This window comes from Rhinatrema bivittatum, chromosome 14 (genome assembly GCF_901001135.1).
Source record: "Rhinatrema bivittatum chromosome 14, aRhiBiv1.1, whole genome shotgun sequence".
Classification (NCBI taxonomy): Eukaryota; Metazoa; Chordata; class Amphibia; order Gymnophiona; family Rhinatrematidae; genus Rhinatrema; species Rhinatrema bivittatum.
Genome location: NC_042628.1, coordinates 4,742,712 through 4,761,574, shown reverse-complemented (window position 1 = coordinate 4,761,574; position 18,863 = coordinate 4,742,712). Strand labels below are relative to the sequence as shown.

Sequence of the window (18,863 nt, the reverse complement as noted above, 5' to 3'; positions counted from 1 at the left end):
CGATCAGTTTATGTGTTTGATTTGCTTGGTGTCAAGATCACCCACAGTGCTGCACTCCATAGGTGGGTTTTTAGGCTGACTTTGAATAAGGCCATAGAGGGACCATGACAGATTGACTTCCTGAGTTGGTTTGTCATACTCCCTCTCTGTCCTTTTTTTAAATCCAGTCTAAACATCCATCTTTTTGAGGCTTTTTTAAAATCTTAACCTCTGTGTGGGAACGAGCGGTAATTCCCACAGGTCTGGAGACAAAACTAGGCTGACTCCAGCCTTTCTTAAAACACTTATCTTTATTATCACTTTACACAATAGTAGACTGTCTTCCCTTCAGAGCAGTGTACTTTCTTAACTTACAGTTCGGTACTGCTTCCCTCAGTACTCACAGTTCAGCTTCATCTCAGCTCAGTGTTTGGACAGTGTTACTTGATAGGAGCTGTCTTCCTCCTGGAGATCTAGACCTGGTCTGACTAAACCAACTGGGTCCCAGCTCTTAGCCCTCCCCTGTTGGGCCCCACCCATAGAGCTCTCTCTCTCACAAGGGGAATTAAAGGGGACAAGGCACCTAGCCTGGTCCTGCACTGGTTTAAGGGAGTATATAGGGACACTGCCTCACATACCTCCCCAGGCCCACCAGTTAGGCTTGATGTTAGGGTTCTAGGGTTGTGCTCACCCCCACCTCCTGGGGTAACCCTAGACTGCCCTACCACCACCTAATGCACTCCTGTACCTCTAGTCCTTTAACCAAGTCTCTTGCTGGCTCTGGGTTCAAATTCCACCATAGCAGAACTTCTTGGACTGGCTATGGTGCCTCCATCAGTGATTCCTCAGGTATCCCCTCAACACTGTCTGGCCACTTGCCCTCACCAGTCGCTGAGGTCTCCGTAGCGCCACTATCTAGGTTCTCTGTAGTTCCTGCCTCTGGGTTCTCCTCCACAGCCTTACTCGCTGGGGTCTCCACAGCACCACCCTCTGGGCTCTCCATGGCATCTTTCGCTTGCTTTTCCATGCCTTCTCTCTCTCTGGGCATCTCACAGGAGTTCTCTGGACTCCCGGTAGTGTTTGGGCACACTACAGTGTCTTCCTTGGGACCTCTTATAGCACTAATTTCCAGTTTCTCAATACTGCCCCCTGATGGGGCAGTCTGGTTCGCCCTCCCCAGGATTTTCTGTGACCCCTCTCTCAGGGTTCTTCACAGCCCCCTACTCTGGGCTTCTCATGGGAGCAGTACCTAGACCTCTGGTAGTGTTTGAGCACCTTACATGGTCTTCCTCAGGACCACTTGTAGCACTAATCTCAACTGTTAAATGTAATACTTATCCAGGTATATTCAGTAGAATATCTTGTGTAAATTAGTCGGATACGTCTTATCCGGCTAATTTACATGGCTAGCTTACATAGCAAACTGTCATTAAATATTGACCCCTTAGCATCTATTTTTCTCACCAAACATTGATGACAATGTGATTCTTATAACTCTCAGAAGAGAAGCAGGGTCATTGTCACCTACTCTTATAAATATATGCTCTGTATTTTATTGATGTATTGTTTTATTGTGATTGTTGATTGATTATTGTAAACTGCTTTGGGTCAGACTGCGGTTTGAGGAAGGCGGTATAAGAGTATAACATAACATAATGAATGTATTATAATATAATGTCAGAGAGCCAGGCATAAGAGACCCTCATCTGAGTCAGGATGGCCATTTACTATGCAGTCAGACTGCTGATATGGGAAAGGCTAACTTTAGAATGAAATATCCACATAAAGCTATCATTCCCAGATGTTTCCTCAAGTATATGCAGATGTTAAATCTTTAGCTAGGGGTTAAGCCAGGAACACGTGACTTCTGTGTTTTGTGTTTTAAGCCATGGCCCCAATCACACAATATTTTGACATCATTAACTGATTGGTCATCATTCTAATAGCTTTTGCTTTGATATTAGGCTTTGCCATAAGAATAGTAATGAAGCATCTGATAACAGGCATACTATTAAAAGCAGTTAAATTACCATTCTTGAAATGATGCTTTGCTTTATTTTTAGGAGAAAGGTTGTTGTGTTACCATAGATTCATGGGTCTCATTAACATCCACCTCATCCATCTGGGACTTTTGTCTTCATTGTAGCTTGTATCAGAAACATTGAAATTCAGACAAAGCAATAACGTTCTCATTTTCAAAATTGTTTCCTTTTCTCTCTTTCGTATTGTCTTTTTGTGCTGTTTATACAGAAATCATTTAAAAATGTAATTTTAATAATCTTTGGGCATTCTCAGGTTATATTATTTGTCCTGAAATACTTTGTTTCTATGGTATACCCTACATACGGTTCTCTGAAGTGGTCTAGATTAGCAATTAATTAATGGCTAGGGCAGCGTTTCCCTACCCTCTCCTAGAGGTACAGCTAACCAGACGTTTTTCAGGACATCCATAATGAATATGCATGAGATAGATTTGCATGCATTGGAAACCCTTGATAGGCAAATCCTATCTCATGCATATTAATTGTGGCAGTCCTGAAAACCCCACTGGCTAGGTGTGCCTCCAGGAGAGGACTGGGAAACAGTGGGCTAGGGGTATATGGTGGTATCACAGAGTAAGGGGGGGGGAATACGCCATGCTGCCATCGTGACCTCAGTGGCAGACATACGCGCCTGCAGGCGGCCGACCATGCACAACATTAGAAGGGGGATTCTCTCCCCATGTCAGCCATGCTGGAGAGGGAACTTGCCCTTCCTGACTGGCAAAATGGCCCTGGGAATGATCTGCCATCTTTTCTGGAGATTGCTAGAGATTTAGTGGTTCTGAAGGAAAAGAAACGAGGTAGGAGTAGATCTTAGGGTAATACAGCACCTGCTGCTGTTGCGGGTTCAGTGGTGTTTGTAGTGTATAATTGGGGTCCACACGGCACAGCAAGCTCTGAAATCAGGGCTGTGTACAGAGTAAATCTCTATGGAGCAGCGCCAAATATCCTTTAAGTTGGCCAGAACCTTTCTCTTTATTGCTCTTGCATGTGAGCAGTGCTGTGGGTGGAATAGCTTCAGATATTTGTCCATGTACCTGAGCCATTATCTCGCAGAGTTTTGAGGCCCTTAGTAATACAAATATGTACACTCTCCCCCCAAGTGTGGGGCATTCCTGATCTGTTAAAGCAATAGATACCAAACTGTCCCTCCTGCTTCCCAAGGCTTTTAGTTAAACATTTGCTTGGAAGCAGCCTCTTTGTTCAGTAATTAAGCAGCCTCTGTATCCAGCAGCTTTCCACCTCATGCTCTCTACTCCTAGGTTTGGAGTTGTGAAATCTTACTGCTCTTGGGGAAAAGTGGAGTTTTTCTGGGTTATGGAACCAATACTGGCTCAAGACACGGTGTTTTCCAGCAGCTTTCTAGACCTCTAGCTTCTGTCTTCTGATGTTTCCAAAAATATCTGTGCAGTGTTTTTGTAGGTGACTGATAATCTGAATTATCATGTTTATGTTGGGCTGATGGCAACAAATATATGATTTTTAAAAAGTTTCAGGTTGTTATGGAGATATTTTTTGTCTCCATCTTTGCTTTATGATCTCTGCTGAAGATTGTCATTCCTTTATTCCCTGTCTGTCATCTGTCTTGCCAGTAAAGATCGGAAGGCCAGAGACAGCAGCTTATAATCGCAAACCAAATGGCGCAAGTGGTCAGAGGGCGAGCAACTGTATGCTGCAATCTTTCAGGAAAGCTCTTCTGTGATACACGCGCCCTGCCCAGCCTGGCATTCAGAGCCATTTTGCTGCTGTTTTACTGGAGTGGCACAAATTCCAGTTGAAAATCCAAGAAACTACTGGCACTAGTAACCCAGTTAATCTCTCTCTGAGACTCCTGTGCACCAGCGTTCACCAATTCTAGGACTATTTAATCCGCCTTTGAATAGATTTGACTCTAGTTTTTCTCTTTTGTTCAGCTGTATTCTTACACATCTGCGTCTAAGCCTTTGAAACAACCTCCTATCTGTACTTGGTAGAAAATAAAAAATACAAATTCCAAGAGAACCCAACATGATGCTTATCTCCTAGTTGGTAAAAAGCTATTACAAAAAATCTCTGAAAGATTTTTTTTTTCTCCTTTACTTTGGCAACAAACGTAAGGAACTTGTTTGTTATTATTAAGGATTTTTCTTAAGCAAAAAAAGGAAAAGATTATGTCTGGAAACTTTAAACCAAAAAGTGAAGGTATCTTAGGGGGTCATCCTTCCTGTCGAGGAAGCTGCTTTTGGCGCTTCCTACTCACGCAGAACAGAGGGGATCACTTTCAAAGGAAGCCGAGCGGCCACGTGAGCGGGCGATATGACATATTAATGAAGCCAAGATTAATACCATGTGATGAGGGCTTGTACCACTATAGGTAACTAATGATGATAATGAGGAACATGTTTGCTTGGGGATATTAAATTCAATGACAAATTATGTCCCAAATCAGTTATTTTACATGCTGTTGTCTGCCTACCTTTATTCCTGGAAAAAAAATGGGAATATCTGCTAATTTACTGCATAGGTTTAGGTATATGACGTTGATTATTTGCTACATGAAAGGTAAAGAATGTTTCATATCAACCTTCCATTTAGTGGTAAAACTTAACTGGGAAATGAATAAACCAACTCCTGGACTAATCTGGGACACAAAAAAGAAAAATACAGGAGAACTTTGGACAGTTAATAGGATAATGTGTTAGATATTTTTATGCGTAACTAAAAAGCTTAATTTCTTTTTTAAATCAGTTTTAGAAATAGAATAAAATATATACATATTATGTAAAATGATGATGCACTTTTTCTAAGAATATGTATTTTTTAACTGATTCCGTTAGTGTGTGACAGAAAAGGAAGGAGAGCACATTATGGATCTGCTCAGCAGGAGAGCTTTTTTGGCTGACTCTGATGCCGTTGTGAAGCCAAAAGCCTTTATTTGCAACTATCTGGGGATTTTCCCTCATCTTACAACTCCCTTCCCATCTAGCCCGGTCAGTACAGCAACAACTCGTGACCGGAGGCTACAGACCGCTGCGCCTTCCTGGCTGAGGCTCCCTCCTTCACCTCCAGGGGCCCGTGAGTGCTGTCTCTGAGCAGCCCTGGGAGCAGGGCATGGAACCCGGGTCTGCTGCATTGGCAGTGTTGCAGTAGCGTTGCCAAGACTCCGGCTGGCCCAAGGGGCCTTCTGAAAGCCTGTGGCAGTTACAAGATGAAGTGCTGATATCCCTGTGCCTAGTATCTGACAGCACTATCTTTTCATGTAAAACCTGCACTTTAAAGGCCCTTTTGTCAAAGGAATAGTGCAGGCACTGTAGGTAACAGGGCTAACAAAGTCCTCTAATATCAAGCTGTCTCTGTCTTACCGATATTCAGCCATGCTGCCTTTCCTTTAGAATTTCCTCTGTTGCATCGGGTATAGGCTGAGGCAAAACACAGATACAGCACAGAAACCGTCAAGGATGAGCTTATTGTCAGGCTGATACAGAAAAACGTGCGGGAGAGCTGGCGAGCGCCTGCTCTCCCGGCGTGCACACAGGCCACTCTCCTGGGCGCGCGATTCAGGAGGGTGGCCTATGCAAATTAGGGCCCGCAGTAAAAGGAGGCGTAGGAGACACTAGCGCGTCCCTAGCATCTCCTTTTTGACAGGAGCGGCGGCTGTCAGCGGGTTTGACAGCCGATGCTCAATTTTTCCAGCGTCAGTTCTCAAACCCGCTGACAGCCACGGGTTCGGAAAACGGACACCGGCTAAATTGAGCGTCCGTCTTCCGACCCGCGGGCCGATTTTTATTTTTATTTTTTTAATTTTAACTTTTTTTTTTTTTTTACTTTTGGGGCCTTTGACTTAATATCGCCATGATATTAAGTCGGAGGGTGTACAGAAAAAGCAGTTTTTACTGCTTTTCTGTACACTTCCCGGTGTCGGCCGAAATTAACGCCAACTTTTGGGCAGGCGTTAATTTCTGAAAGTAAAATGTGCGGCTTGGCTGCACATTTTACTTACTGAATCACGCGGGAATAGCTAATAGGACCATCAGCATGCATTTGCACGTTGCGGGCACTATTAGTTTCGAGGGGGTTGGATGCGCGTTTTCGACGCGCTATTACCCCTTACTGTATAAGGAGTAAAGCTAGCGCGTCGAAAACGCGTGTCCAAACCTGGGCTAACAGTGCGCTCCACCGGCGCCTGTGTGTAAGTAGGTGAGTTACATCTAAAATACTATTGTAGCAATTTTCAAAAGGCGCACTTAACGCAGGTAAAACCTACTGACAATTTGATGGCAAAAGCCCACCATATACATGGATCGACGCGTGTAAAACCCAGTTTTAAGCCTGTAAATGCTTTTGAAAACCAGGCCCAGGCAGCAGAAGAGCAGTATCAGGGTGGCTTGTACTCTGCAAGCTCGCCTCATCACTCCCAGCAGCCATGGCGTCATTTCACATGATCTAGTGCGCTGGTTTCTTGCCCCTTCAATTTGTATTATGGCCTACTCTGGCTGGCTGCTTGGATTTGAAAGCAGTTTATCCTTAAGTAGGATTTCATAGGCTGCTCTTTGAATTCCTGGTTTTGGCAGCAGAATGAGGGAACCAAAGCAAATTTTGTTTGGGAACTGGCTATTCCTCCAGTGGTGTAAGCCAGGGCCCATAATGACTTTTTTACCTTTGGAAACAAACAGAGACAGGAGACTTGGCTTTCTCTCGTGCTCACTTGGGTAATTTAATTTTCAGATTACTTTTAACCAGCTCCGGACCTGGTGATCTCATTTGGGCACCTGGTACTGATGATCCTGTGACAGTAGTCTGCAAAATGTTCAGACGTTAAAGCTCGTAGCGAGCAGGCACAACAGCTCGCGGCTGCTCCATAAAGGGATATTTCTTAGGTCGCCTGTGTCCTTCTCTCTCCTTTTCAGTAAATACCGCAAAGAAACAAATCTTCCTCTAAACTCATTTTTTTTTTTGCCCTCTTGTCCCTCCCCTTCCATTTAAAATGTGGACATTGTAATTACAGAGCTCCTCATCCCAGATTTTAGAGATCTCTGACCACAAGAAAGTGAATCCAGAAACCAGACAAGTGGTTTCATTTACTACCAGTGGAGCTTATTTCCTCCCCTTCCCCCCATGACCGCTGTGGAATATTGAGGCTTGGCAAGAAGTAAAAACAGCTGTCAGAGATGTTACTTACCCCCACACTTTTGACTAATGATGCTTTTTAAATTAATTTTTAAGTTGACATAACTTTCTCATATCACTGGATAAGATGCCAGCTTCTGAGATACTCATGCACGAGACTTGGCCAAATAAAAAAAAAAAAAAGAGAGACTGTTGTCATCTTCTTTGTTGGACTAATAAAAGGCATCTCATCCTACAAAGAAAAAAACCCAAACCAAAGCAAATCAGATTCTGATAACCCTCTGTCATTTTTTCCTATATATTTTCTTTCCTGGAAGTTTGCAACAGTAAAAATGTTTGAGATGCATTTAATGGTTTTATCAAATTAAGAGGGAACTCTTGAACCATTTCTGTTACTTTATTTGTAAAAACTTGTCTTACTACTACATTGTAAAAAAATTATTTTAATTTTGGAAGTAATAACATTGGCACACTAGAGTTCTCCACGTAAGTAAGGAGCAAATGTTGCAAGCCATAGCATATGCAATGTTGAACTGGAAATAACTGAAAAACTAAAATTAAATCCTAAGCAACGTACTGTGGTTGCTGTATTAGTCCGCTTGAATATTAAATCCTAAAAACATATCCTTGAAAGTAATTTTCCACTGTTTCTATGAGGCGTGGGAGTGACAGAACTGGCTGGATTACTTAGCTGCTGGCACAGATCACTGAGCGCCTCACTGTAGTAGGACCAAGAATGAGTGCTTTCACTCTCATGTTTTCAGGACAACATTTACACTCAGTCTGAAGTTACATATATGCTATACTGGAAATATTGTATTTAAATCAAGCTCAGCAGCAGATATCGCCATTTGTAAAGGAAGATGCCTTCAGAATATTTTTTAATAATCACAGTGTTTCAGACTTTTGCTGTATTTAAATTGTTTTGCAAGCAAAGAGGAGAAAGTGCTAGAAGTAATACAGACAAAATCATAAAAGTCATCAGCAGATAAGGACCAATTGGGCACATCTAATCTGCTCATTCATACTAGTCTACTGTGCTGCCAGAGATCCTCCTTGATCTCTGGTCTTCTCCCTCCCATTTGTACCAATCTACTATGCTGCCAGAGATCCTCCTTGATTTCTGGTCTTCTCCCTCCCATTCGTACCAGTTTACTGTTCTGTCAGAGATACTCCTTGATCATAAGAACATAAGAACATAAGAAAATGCCATACTGGGTCAGACCAAGGGTCCATCAAGCCCAGCATCCTGTTTCCAACAGTGGCCAATCCAGGCCATAAGAACCTGGCAAGTACCCAAACACTAAGTCTAGTCCATGTTACCATTGCTAATGGCAGTGGCTATTCTCTAAGTGAATTTAATAGCAGGTAATGGACTTCTCCTCCAAGAACTTATCCAATCCTTTTTTAAACACAGCTATACTAACTGCACTAACCACATCCTCTGGCAACAAATTCCAGAGTTTAATTGTGCGTTGAGTAAAAAAGAACTTTCTCCGATTAGTTTTAAATGTGCCCCATGCTAACTTCATGGAGTGTCCCCTAGTCCTTCTACTATCCGAAAGAGTAAATAACCGAGTCACATCTACCCGTTCTAGACCTCTCATGATTTTAAACACCTCTGTCATATCCCCCCTCAGTCGTCTCTTCTCCAAGCTGAAAAGTCCTAACCTCTTTAGTCTTTCCTCATAGGGGAGTTGTTCCATTCCCCTTATCATTTTGGTAGCCCTTCTCTGTACCTTCTCCATCGCAATTATATCTTTTTTTGAGATCTCTGGTCTTCTCCCTCTCATTCGTACCAGTCTACTATGCTGACAGAGATCCTCCTTGATCTCTATTCTTCTCCTTCCCTCTCTTTACCACTAAGGTCCCTTTGCTTGAATTCTATATTGTTTTGGTGCCTATAACCTGCTGGAAGTCCCCCACCCCCTGAGTCAGAAAGTATTTTCCTGCATTCCTTTTAAACCTCCTTCCCTTTAGCATTATATGATGACCCCTTGTCCTTGAACTTTTCATTTTATGGAAAATGCTGCCTTCTGGTTACCTTATTGAAATGTGCCATATATTTGAATGTTTCTGTCATATCTCCCCTGTCCCTCCTTTCTTCTAGAGAGTACATATTTAACTCCTTAAGTCTCTCCAGATGTGCTAAGCAGAAACATACTGAAACGTGTAGCAGCCCCAGACCTTAGCAGGACTGTCAGAAAAGAAAAACAGCTCTAAAATTAAAAATGAAAAAAAAAAAATATATCAGAGGGAAGAAATACAGAAAGCTTGTGGGGGTGAGAAAACACATTTTAATAATCTTTTTGGCTTCGTCTGTAGGAGGCAATGCTGCTGTAAACTATAAGTGAAGTGATATGGACTGATAGTAAACATCTGCTTTTTTATTGCTTGTGTGTAGTTATGAAATGCTGTTTGCTGAGAGATCAGAGGAAGGAACTAATACTGTCACTCCTTTCTCAGACTATATGAAAAATGAACAGTTTAATACATATTTGTCACATGCAGAGTTGATTTCTGACTTATATACTTTTGCATATAAGCATGCAGTATATTGTTGGGGTGCACATCTGTTCTGTCGTCAGGGAAGGCATGTACATTTCCTCATGCTCCTCCTGTCTCTCCACTCAGTATACGCGATATACGGTAGAAGGGAACTATCTCTTCAGGGAGTCGCACACGGAGAAGGAAGTGAGCCTTGCCACAGACTCCGGCTGGTGTGTGGAGCATGGGTACAACATACCTGCATACTTGTGTGCCAGCAATAAAATAGGTGCAAATTGCACGCAGTGATTATGCAATCTCCATTTGTAATACCCATCTCCTGACCTATCTCTGCCCACTTTTTTGTGCCTCTAAAAATGTGAGTGCAGTTCACAGCACTTGCACTTTTACCCACAGGGTAGGGCACAATAATCAGACCATGTTTTCATTTGGGTAAGCACTGGTTTACCTGTAGAGTAAATAATCTGATTGCTGTCCTTCTAAAGAATACAGAGAAGGAAATATATTTGCAGATCAAAACGATAGTGAGGTGCTCATATTTCATTTTGGATCATTCTACCGAAGATCGTGGGAGAATTTTACCTTGTGGCAATTTAGAAGGAAAATATATAAATATTTTGAAAGACCTTTCATTGAGAAATGGATTGTGTTTGTCTCACTGGGCTCTTTATTCATTGATTTATTTTGATAAATGTGTACAATTCTAGGTGGGTAACTTCTAGCAAACTTATGTGGAGTAACCCTCATATATAGTAAGAGGCACTGCCTATACATTATTGAATTCTGAAGCCATTAGCATCCTAAGTGGATGAAAGAAACTTTTTCAATCCAAATTAATATCATCATCCATAAAGCGTCTGATTCTAGAATGTTTCAACATTCCTGTTGCAAAAACAGATCAGGGCCAAAATATCCCTGGGAATGTGTGACCATGGGGTCATCCTAACTTTCAGAAGCCTTACATTTTCTGAAAAAACATTGAATACAAAAAGAATTACTAAATAATGAAAATAAATGTTGCACAGCTCTGTGCAGGGGATCTGTTAGTGAGATGCCCTTGCGTTGGTGTTGATGGTTCTATATTTGCTCTGAGATATTAGTCCGTGGCTCTCTGGTTGTTTTCACTTGACAGCTTTTGGTGTTTTGATTGATGTAATCAACCCCAGAAGCAGAGAAGAAACCAAATTTGCAAAAGAGACTATTTGTTTTATTAAATCCTTACACTATGTTCTTGCTGTTAACAGCAAACAGCCTGGAAGGCTCACTGTCTGTAGAAGAATTGCACCGTTTGCTTTTTAAAATATGCCACAGTTATGAGGGGTAATAAAAGGGGATCTCTGATGACAGCTGTTTCTCTGCTATGTGCATGTCGCATGCATAGTGCATTTTTCTGGTAAACAGTTGTGTAGCCTAAACATTGTCAGTGTGAACAATCAGGAAGATACAATAAACGGAATAACTGTTAAACCCTTGGGAAAGAGGCAAAAGGAGTTAGCCCCAAGAGAAATTCTCTTGTGTGCCCTTGAACTACCATAAAATGTGAAAATGGGTTACAAATATATATGCGATAAATTTGTTTACACTAGAAATTCAGTATATTAAAAAGTGTTTCATGCATATTCCTTGTGGATATCCTGAAATCCTGACTGGCTGTGGAGTCCCCAGGACAGATTTGGGAAACCTGGTTGTAGACCCCTTGAGATCTGAAAATTTAAAGGTGAAGTTTAAAAGGCTGGCGCACTTGCCAAAGCTGGGATATACACGCAAAAGTCAGGCCGGCACGCGCCACATGGATTTTAAAAGGTGCTCATGTACAAGCATATCTCCCGGTATGCACACAAAAATATTTTGCTGAAAAAGAGGCGGGGCATGGGCTTTCCTGGATTTATGAATGAAACCAGCTTGTACTTATGCATACAAGCGCATGCCAGGTCCCCTACCATGTGATTTTACATCTGCTATGGATGGCGTGTAAGCCCTAAAACAAAAACAAAAACTAAAGAGGTGAGTGGGGTTTTAGGGGTCGGGGATAACAGGGCAAAAGGGAGGCTATTTAACTAGGGGGGGTTAGGAAGTCCTCTGCCTTTCCTGAGTGAATGTGGAATGAACTGGGAAAATGGCCAATTGCGTTGGTGCATGTGTGTTTTAAAATCCCCCTACTTACGCAGTAGAGGTGGCATTTGCACGGAAATGCATGTGTCCATATACAATTGTGCGCACATGTAGGCAGTAGTGAGGCAGTGCCCCTATGTTTCCTCTTAAACCAGTGCAGGGCCAGGCTAGGTGCCTGGCCCCCTTTAATTCCCCTTGTGAAAGAGAACTCTGTGGGCAGAGCCCAGCAGGGGAGGAATAAGAGCTGGGACCCTGGTGGGTTAATCAGACCAGGCCCAGGTCTCCAGGAGGAAGGCAGCTCCTGTAGAATATTGCTGTCCAAACACTGAGCTGGAATGAAGCTGTTTAAGTACTGAGGGACACGGTACTGAACTATGAGTAACTGGAGTACACTGTTCTGAAGGTAAAGGCAGTTTACTAATGTGTATGTGTTAAAGTGGCATATAAAGATAAAATGTTTTAAGAAAGGCTGGAGTCAGTCCAGGTTTGTGTCAGGGAATCACTGCTCATTCCCACAGCATGCATATATGCATGTATGGCATAAAATGGCCACATCTGAGTGCGAGCCGGCATATGTGCATACATGTGCAGCTCTTTAAAAATGATCCTTCCCAAGGTTAGGTTTTAAGCAACACTGCACGGCCCGATATTTGCATGTATATGGCCGTGTGGAGATGTGCGTATGAGGTAACCCCTGACATGCAAGTGTATGAATGGTTTCATGCGAATACCTGCAATGCATTGAAAGTGTGCAGTTTTCCTTCTTATTTTAAAAACATTCGTGCAGAAGATGATTGTGGCTTGCTCGTGTAAAACCCTGCTTATGTGCGGAAAATTGAACTCACCAGTTTGCCATCATCCTGCACTCCTCCAGGTCATCAAGACCCTCCTAGTTCTTCACCCTGAACTCCCCCCATTTCACCCATCCACTGGTAAACAAGAGGCAAGTCTGATATCAGTTGCTCAAGATAATTAGGTCTAAAATTATGTGAATAAGTTGACAAATGCATGTAAAATAACTACTTGTGCATGTAACTCTTGTCCTCTCCCTGGGATGCCCCTAGACTACTTCTTTTTATCACTTGTAAATGCGAGGGTTTAAATAAAAATACCCAGGGACTTGTGATGTTTTTAAAATAGCATTTGCACAAGTACAAACTACTTTACTCAAATAAATGTTTTGAAAATTCACCCCTTTAGTTGACAGGAAGGAAAACCAAAAAGTTATTAAGTGCCATAATTACATACATGTATTAGTGGAATATGTGGATGCACTCCCAAAATACCCCGTCTTGATCCTCCTGACATGTCCTGAATATTTGGCATGGATCAGATGCAAAGCCAAAAAGTCATTACTGGGCAAAAATTGTACCTGTGCAATTGTGGACTAAGGGGATCCAAAAAGAAATATTTATCTCCAAATCCTCAAGGATGCCCCCCCCCCCCCCCCCCAAAAAAAAAAAGTCCTGAAAATCTGACCTGGATCAAATGGAAAACAGAAGAGTTATTAGGCAGTTTAATTGCGCTTGATATATCCCTGCCATGATCTTTGTGCATCTCCTGACAATGCCTGAAAATTTGCTATGGATTGGATGCAAAACGGATGTAAACCCAAAAAGTTATTAGGGGGAGACAATTGCACGTGCGTAGTTCTGGAACAGATAGATGTCAGAATCCCCCTCACGCGCACACATGGACAGAGTCTTCTTGTAAACCAGCTTTTCCTTCAGACAGTCTGTTAAGCATGCAGCAAGAACAGGATGCCAGATGGTGACATCAAATATAGATCAGGGCACAGATGTCAGACACGGTCCAAGAAAGTCCTGGGATTGATTAAAATGTCTGTCCGGGTAAAGCAAGGGAGGTGGAAAACAGCATCAGAGACATCTTAGCTTGATCTGTTTTTGTTCACTTCCCAAGTGAAAACTGGCAGCAACAAATTAACAATGACTGGGGAGTCAATCCAATAGTGAGATGACTGGAGCTCTGCTATTTTATGTGTACGACTCAAATGGATGGTAAGAACTTTTTTTCAGTCGTAGGAAATTTGGGTAAAATTAAGTAAAATAAAATGCAGCTGCCAGCCCATTAAGACCCCTTCATTTTCTTTAATTAGGTGCAGCAAGCACGTCTGTGCTTTGTTGTAACCATACTACAGAACTGGTGATGGTGCAGGATGAAAGTGCGAGAGTCGTTGGATTAAGAGCCACATGCTGGAGAAGAGCTGTCAGTCATGCCGAGCTGCCCTTTGCTCCATCGCAGTACTGACTAATCCTATGAATGGAGTGGGAGGGAAAAATGAAGAAGCTCCGATATGTCTGCTCTTCTGATCCTTGACATTTCTACCCTTTGTCTATTGAGTTCAGTTAGTCAGCACATGCAGAGGTTCAGAGAATAGGGAAAAGGAGAGAATTACAGAATTATATGTAGTGGAGAAGTCAGAGTGTTGACTGGAAAGCAGAAGTAATGGATCTCCAGTAGGGTCTTGCAGCTAGTTGCAGTTTAGTTATTGGAACCATAGTAGGATATTTTCTGTTTTTTAAAATTTCAGTATTCATTATTTTGCCATTATTTCTTTAGTGTTACATACCTGTGATAGTGCTAAGATAGCTGAAATTTTGGGGCATGCTGCGTTGAATGGCTTCAATCATTCTCAACCTAGTCCATGGGGACAACCAGCCAGTCTGGATTGAGGAATCTACCTGATACTGTTGATGCATAATCCTTGCAGATACCCTGAAAACCAGGCTTGCTGGAGATCCTCTGAACTAGAGCATTAGAAGCTCATGCCCTCTGTTTCCTAGTCAGATTCAGTGAATTCCTCGATAGTTTGACTTCTAATGATGTTCCACAGTTACTGTATAATGGAATGATTCTGATGCCATTCATTGTGTTTGAACTAGTCTGACATGGTTAAGGAGGCTGTTTCCTAAGAGGTTGTCACTTCTGTAATAAGGATGAATTGAGAATTATTTTAACATGGGAGGTCACACTCAGGAAGGAGAAATTCTGCCTGATGTATACCTAAGGAGATCTTGGCAACTGTGGTGTGTTAGGAAATAGCAAACGAACAAAGATCTTTAAATTAAAAACATGAAAAATCCCTTAATGTTGATGCTTAGAATTCAGGTTGCAAACAGGTCAATCATGCCAAGGGTTGTCATCTCCGCCAGATTGACCCAAAGAGCTTGAGTGTGTTCTGATTTCCCTAAGGACACAGGACTACATCTCCATGTAAAACTGGAATGAGCTGAATAGCAGGGCTGGGTGCTATTTTTTGGATTTGAGAAAGGACACTCTACAGCACATGAAAGAGAAGATTGTGATGCATTTTTCTTTTCTGTTTCTTTTCCAGGTATTCGTTTGGTAAGTGAACCCAAATACCTATGCTAGAGAAATACGGGGAAGACCTGTTTTGCAGCATACTGTTGGGGGTATGTAATTTCTAAGCACCTCATGCCACTTTCTCTTGGGATGGCTGTTGGAACTACCTCTTCAGTGTGCAGTGCTCATGTACTGTATGTTCTCCCTTTATAAAAACCAAAAGGAGGTGTTTACAGAGTGCGTAAAATGAGCCATATTTTTTCTAAAGGACTGCGGCTGGCTGTTCTGTTTATAATCAGATAGTAGGAGTAAGATGTCTGAGGCAGAATTAGCCTTCTGAAATGATTTCCCATTGCTGATAATCCCTTAGGGCCACAACTTTTTCAGGTATTACGCTACCACTGCTTGAACATAAATAGATTTTCCAGTCAGTGGATCCTGAAATAATAAGGCCCTGCTTTAGTTGACAGCTAAAAGTGTCTGGCAGCTGTTGAAACCCAGGTAGTTGCAGTCAGCTCCATTGAATTCAAGGAGGTCACCAATGGCTCTTAGGGTTGGCAACCAAGAAGTATTTAGCTGATTTGTCTGATTTATCTCATTGCAGAATTGGCAGCCAGTAGACCCTTAAACTCGACAATGTAACTGCTGGCAATTTGCCTGTCTCTTTTAAGGCAGTAGACTCTTCCCTCCAGTTGTGACTGTGATGGACTGTAAGTCAGTGCTGAGTCTGTCAGCCTATTGCCTGCTCACAGGCCTTGCAGTAACTCTGCTTGTCAAACGGGACATTTGCATGGCAAGGGGGAGATAGAGCTATTATGGGGCCTGTAATGTACTGGGCTCATCCTGCCTGCTGCTGCTTCTCTCTCCTAGCTGCCCATGCTAAGGAAAAAAAGCTGAAAACATGGAAACCAAGGCAGATAGTACAGAGAAGTTGACATGAGGTCGGAGGAGGAGGGTGGGGAGAAGGCAGAGAAATCAGGATGAGGTCTAGAGGAGAAGGGCAGAAGAGCCATGGTGATCTCTGGAGGAGGGTGGGGAACCAGATTATTTTTTCCAGGACAAAGTTGGCAATTGTAATGGCTCTGTGTGGACTGGCGGTTCTGCAGGTGGCCAGTGAGACTGTGGCACATCCACATTGTAAACACCAAAGCCTTTCTTCCCTGAGTTCTTTGTACACAGTGGGGTCTCTGTATTCTTCTTTTTTGGAAAAGGCATTGCTCCTGAACAAGATGAATAAAATGCAAATCCAGCTATGTTCTACAGGAAAACCACAATATTTTTGTTATAATATAGCTGAAACTCCACTGCTTGCAACCTTTCCTCTTATTGAAATATTGCTGAATTCTGAAAGTAGTTTAGGAGTTTGGTAACATTTACAGCAAAGAATAATAAAAGATTCATAGACAGGGCTTTGTGAATGCTTCCTCTTCCCCTGCAGGAAGTATTGCCTTTTGATATTTTTTTTTCAAATGGATGTTGGTTAGGCTTTTGTTTCCCTAAAAGTGCGTGCTGCCCATTTTAATTGGAAAGAGTGGGATAGTGTGTGTGGTTTAGGAATAAAAAGCTGCACCGCTGCTTGACAAAACAGAATCAACTCTTGTTGTCAGTCTACTTTTCTTTATTCTGTGGGCTTCATCAGGGCCTCTTGGGGGCCCCTCTATCAGGACTCTTCATTATACACTTGAAACAGATGCTAGATCAAAGGAAGTAGAAAATTGTCTACCCTAATGAGTGCACGTGCTAATTATGAAATCGAATGGCTCAGTAGCTGGGAGGGATCTTGCTGTAAAGTTAATTATATGTTATGATATCTAAAACTAATATTATTTCTTAAAATGATAAGCAATGCATCACTCTAGCTCATTTGATGTACATGGTCAGCAGGTAATAGCTCATGCTAGACCCTATTTGCAGTAAGAACTCAGCTGTAAACAAACGACCAGAAAACAAATGTAATGATTGATAGGGTGGCACGTTTATATGGACTGCTCAAGGAAAGGGAAGTGATTGGTGGGGAGCACGTTTATACGGACCGCTCAAGGAAAGGGAAGTGATTGGCGGGGAGCACGTTTATACAGACCGCTCAAGGAAAGGGAAGTGATTGACGGGGAGTACGTTTATATGGACTGCTCAAGGAAAGGGAAGTAATTGGCAGGGCAGCACGTTTATACGGACCGCTCAAGGGAAGGGAAGTGATTGGCGGGGGGGCACGTTTATACGGACCTCTCAAGGAAAGGGAAGTGATTGGCGGGGAGCACGTTTATACGGACCGCTCAAGGGAAGGGAAGTGATTGGCGGGGAGCACATTTATACGGACCGCTCAAGGGAAGGGAAGTGATTGACGGGGAGCACGTTTATTCGGACCGCTCAAGGAAAGGGAAGTGATTGACGGGGAGCACGATTATACGGACCGCTCAAGGAAAGGGAAGTGATTGACGGGGAGCACGTTTATACGGCCTGCTCAAGGAAAGGGAAGTGATTGACGGGGAGCACGTTTATACGGACCGCTCAGGGAAAGGGAAGTGATTGGCGGGGAGCACGTTTATACGGACTGCTCAAGGAAAGGGAAGTGATTGACGGGGAGTACGTTTATACGGCCTGCTCAAGGGAAGGGAAGTGATTGACGGGGAGCACGTTTATACGGACCGCTCAGGGAAAGGGAAGTGATTGGCGGGGAGCACGTTTATACGGACTGCTCAAGGAAAGGGAAGTGATTGACGGGGAGTACGTTTATACGGCCTGCTCAAGGGAAGGGAAGTGATTGGCGGGGAGCACGTTTATACGGACCGCTCAAGGGAAGGGAAGTGATTGACGGGGAGCACGTTTATACGGCCTGCTCAAGGAAAGGGAAGTGATTGGCGGGGAGCACGTTTATACGGACCGCTCAAGGGAAGGGAAGTGATTGCGGGGAGCACGTTATACGGACCGCTCAAGGAAAGGGAAGTGATTGGTGGGGAGCATGTTTATACGGCCTGCTCAAGGAAAGGGAAGTGATTGGCGGGGAGCACGTTATACGGCCTGCTCAAGGGAAGGGAAGTGATTGGCGGGGAGCACGTTTATACGGACCGCTCAAGGGAAGGGAAGTGATTGGCGGGGAGCACGTTATACGGACCGCTCAAGGAAAGGGAAGTGATTGGTGGGGAGCACGTTTATACGGACCGCTCAAGGGAAGGGAAGTGATTGGCGGGGAGCACATTATATGGCCTGCTCAAGGAAAGGGAAGTGATTGGCGGGGAGCACGTTTATACGGACCGCTCAAGGGAAGGGAAGTGATTGGCGGGGAGCACGTTATACGGACCGCTCAAGGAAAGGGAAGTGATTGGCGGGGAGCATGTTTATACGGACCGCTCAAGGAAAGGGAAGTGATTGGCGGGGAGCACATTTATACGCACCGCTCAAGGGAAGGGAAGTGATTGGTGGGGAGCACGTTTATACGGACCGCTCAAGGAAAGGGAAGTGATTGACGGGGAGCACGTTTATACGGACCGCTCAAGGAAAGGGAAGTGATTGGCGGGGAGCACGTTTATACGGACCGCTCAAGGAAAGGGAAGTGATTGGTGGGGAGCACGTTTATACGGACTGCTCAAGGAAAGGGAAGTGATTGGCGGGGAGCACGTTTATACGGCCTGCTCAAGGAAAGGGAAGTGATTGGCGGGGAGCACGTTTATACGGACCGCTCAAGGGAAGGGAAGTGATTGGCGGGGAGCACGTTATACGGACCGCTCAAGGAAAGGGAAGTGATTGGCGGGGAGCATGTTTATATGGCCTGCTCAAGGAAAGGGAAGTGATTGA

The 18,863-nt window shown here is 43.4% G+C and overlaps 1 protein-coding gene across 6 annotated transcripts in view; it reads left to right on the top strand.

The window, feature by feature from the left end:
- Window positions 1–18,863, top strand: part of LOC115076240 (lipase maturation factor 1-like) — a 295,884-nt gene that overhangs the window by 34,104 nt on the left and 242,917 nt on the right. For 4 of the 6 annotated variants that reach the window (XR_003852707.1, XM_029577466.1, XM_029577464.1 and 1 more), the window contains exon 3: window positions 15,103–15,113. The exons of 1 other annotated variant lie outside the window; for it this stretch is intronic. Coding sequence is in view for 3 of the 5 variants with exons in the window: in XM_029577466.1 (XP_029433326.1) it covers window positions 15,103–15,113 (11 nt within the window). In the remaining 2 variants the exon portion in view is untranslated. One more of the 6 variants, XM_029577467.1, reaches the window with a different exon arrangement.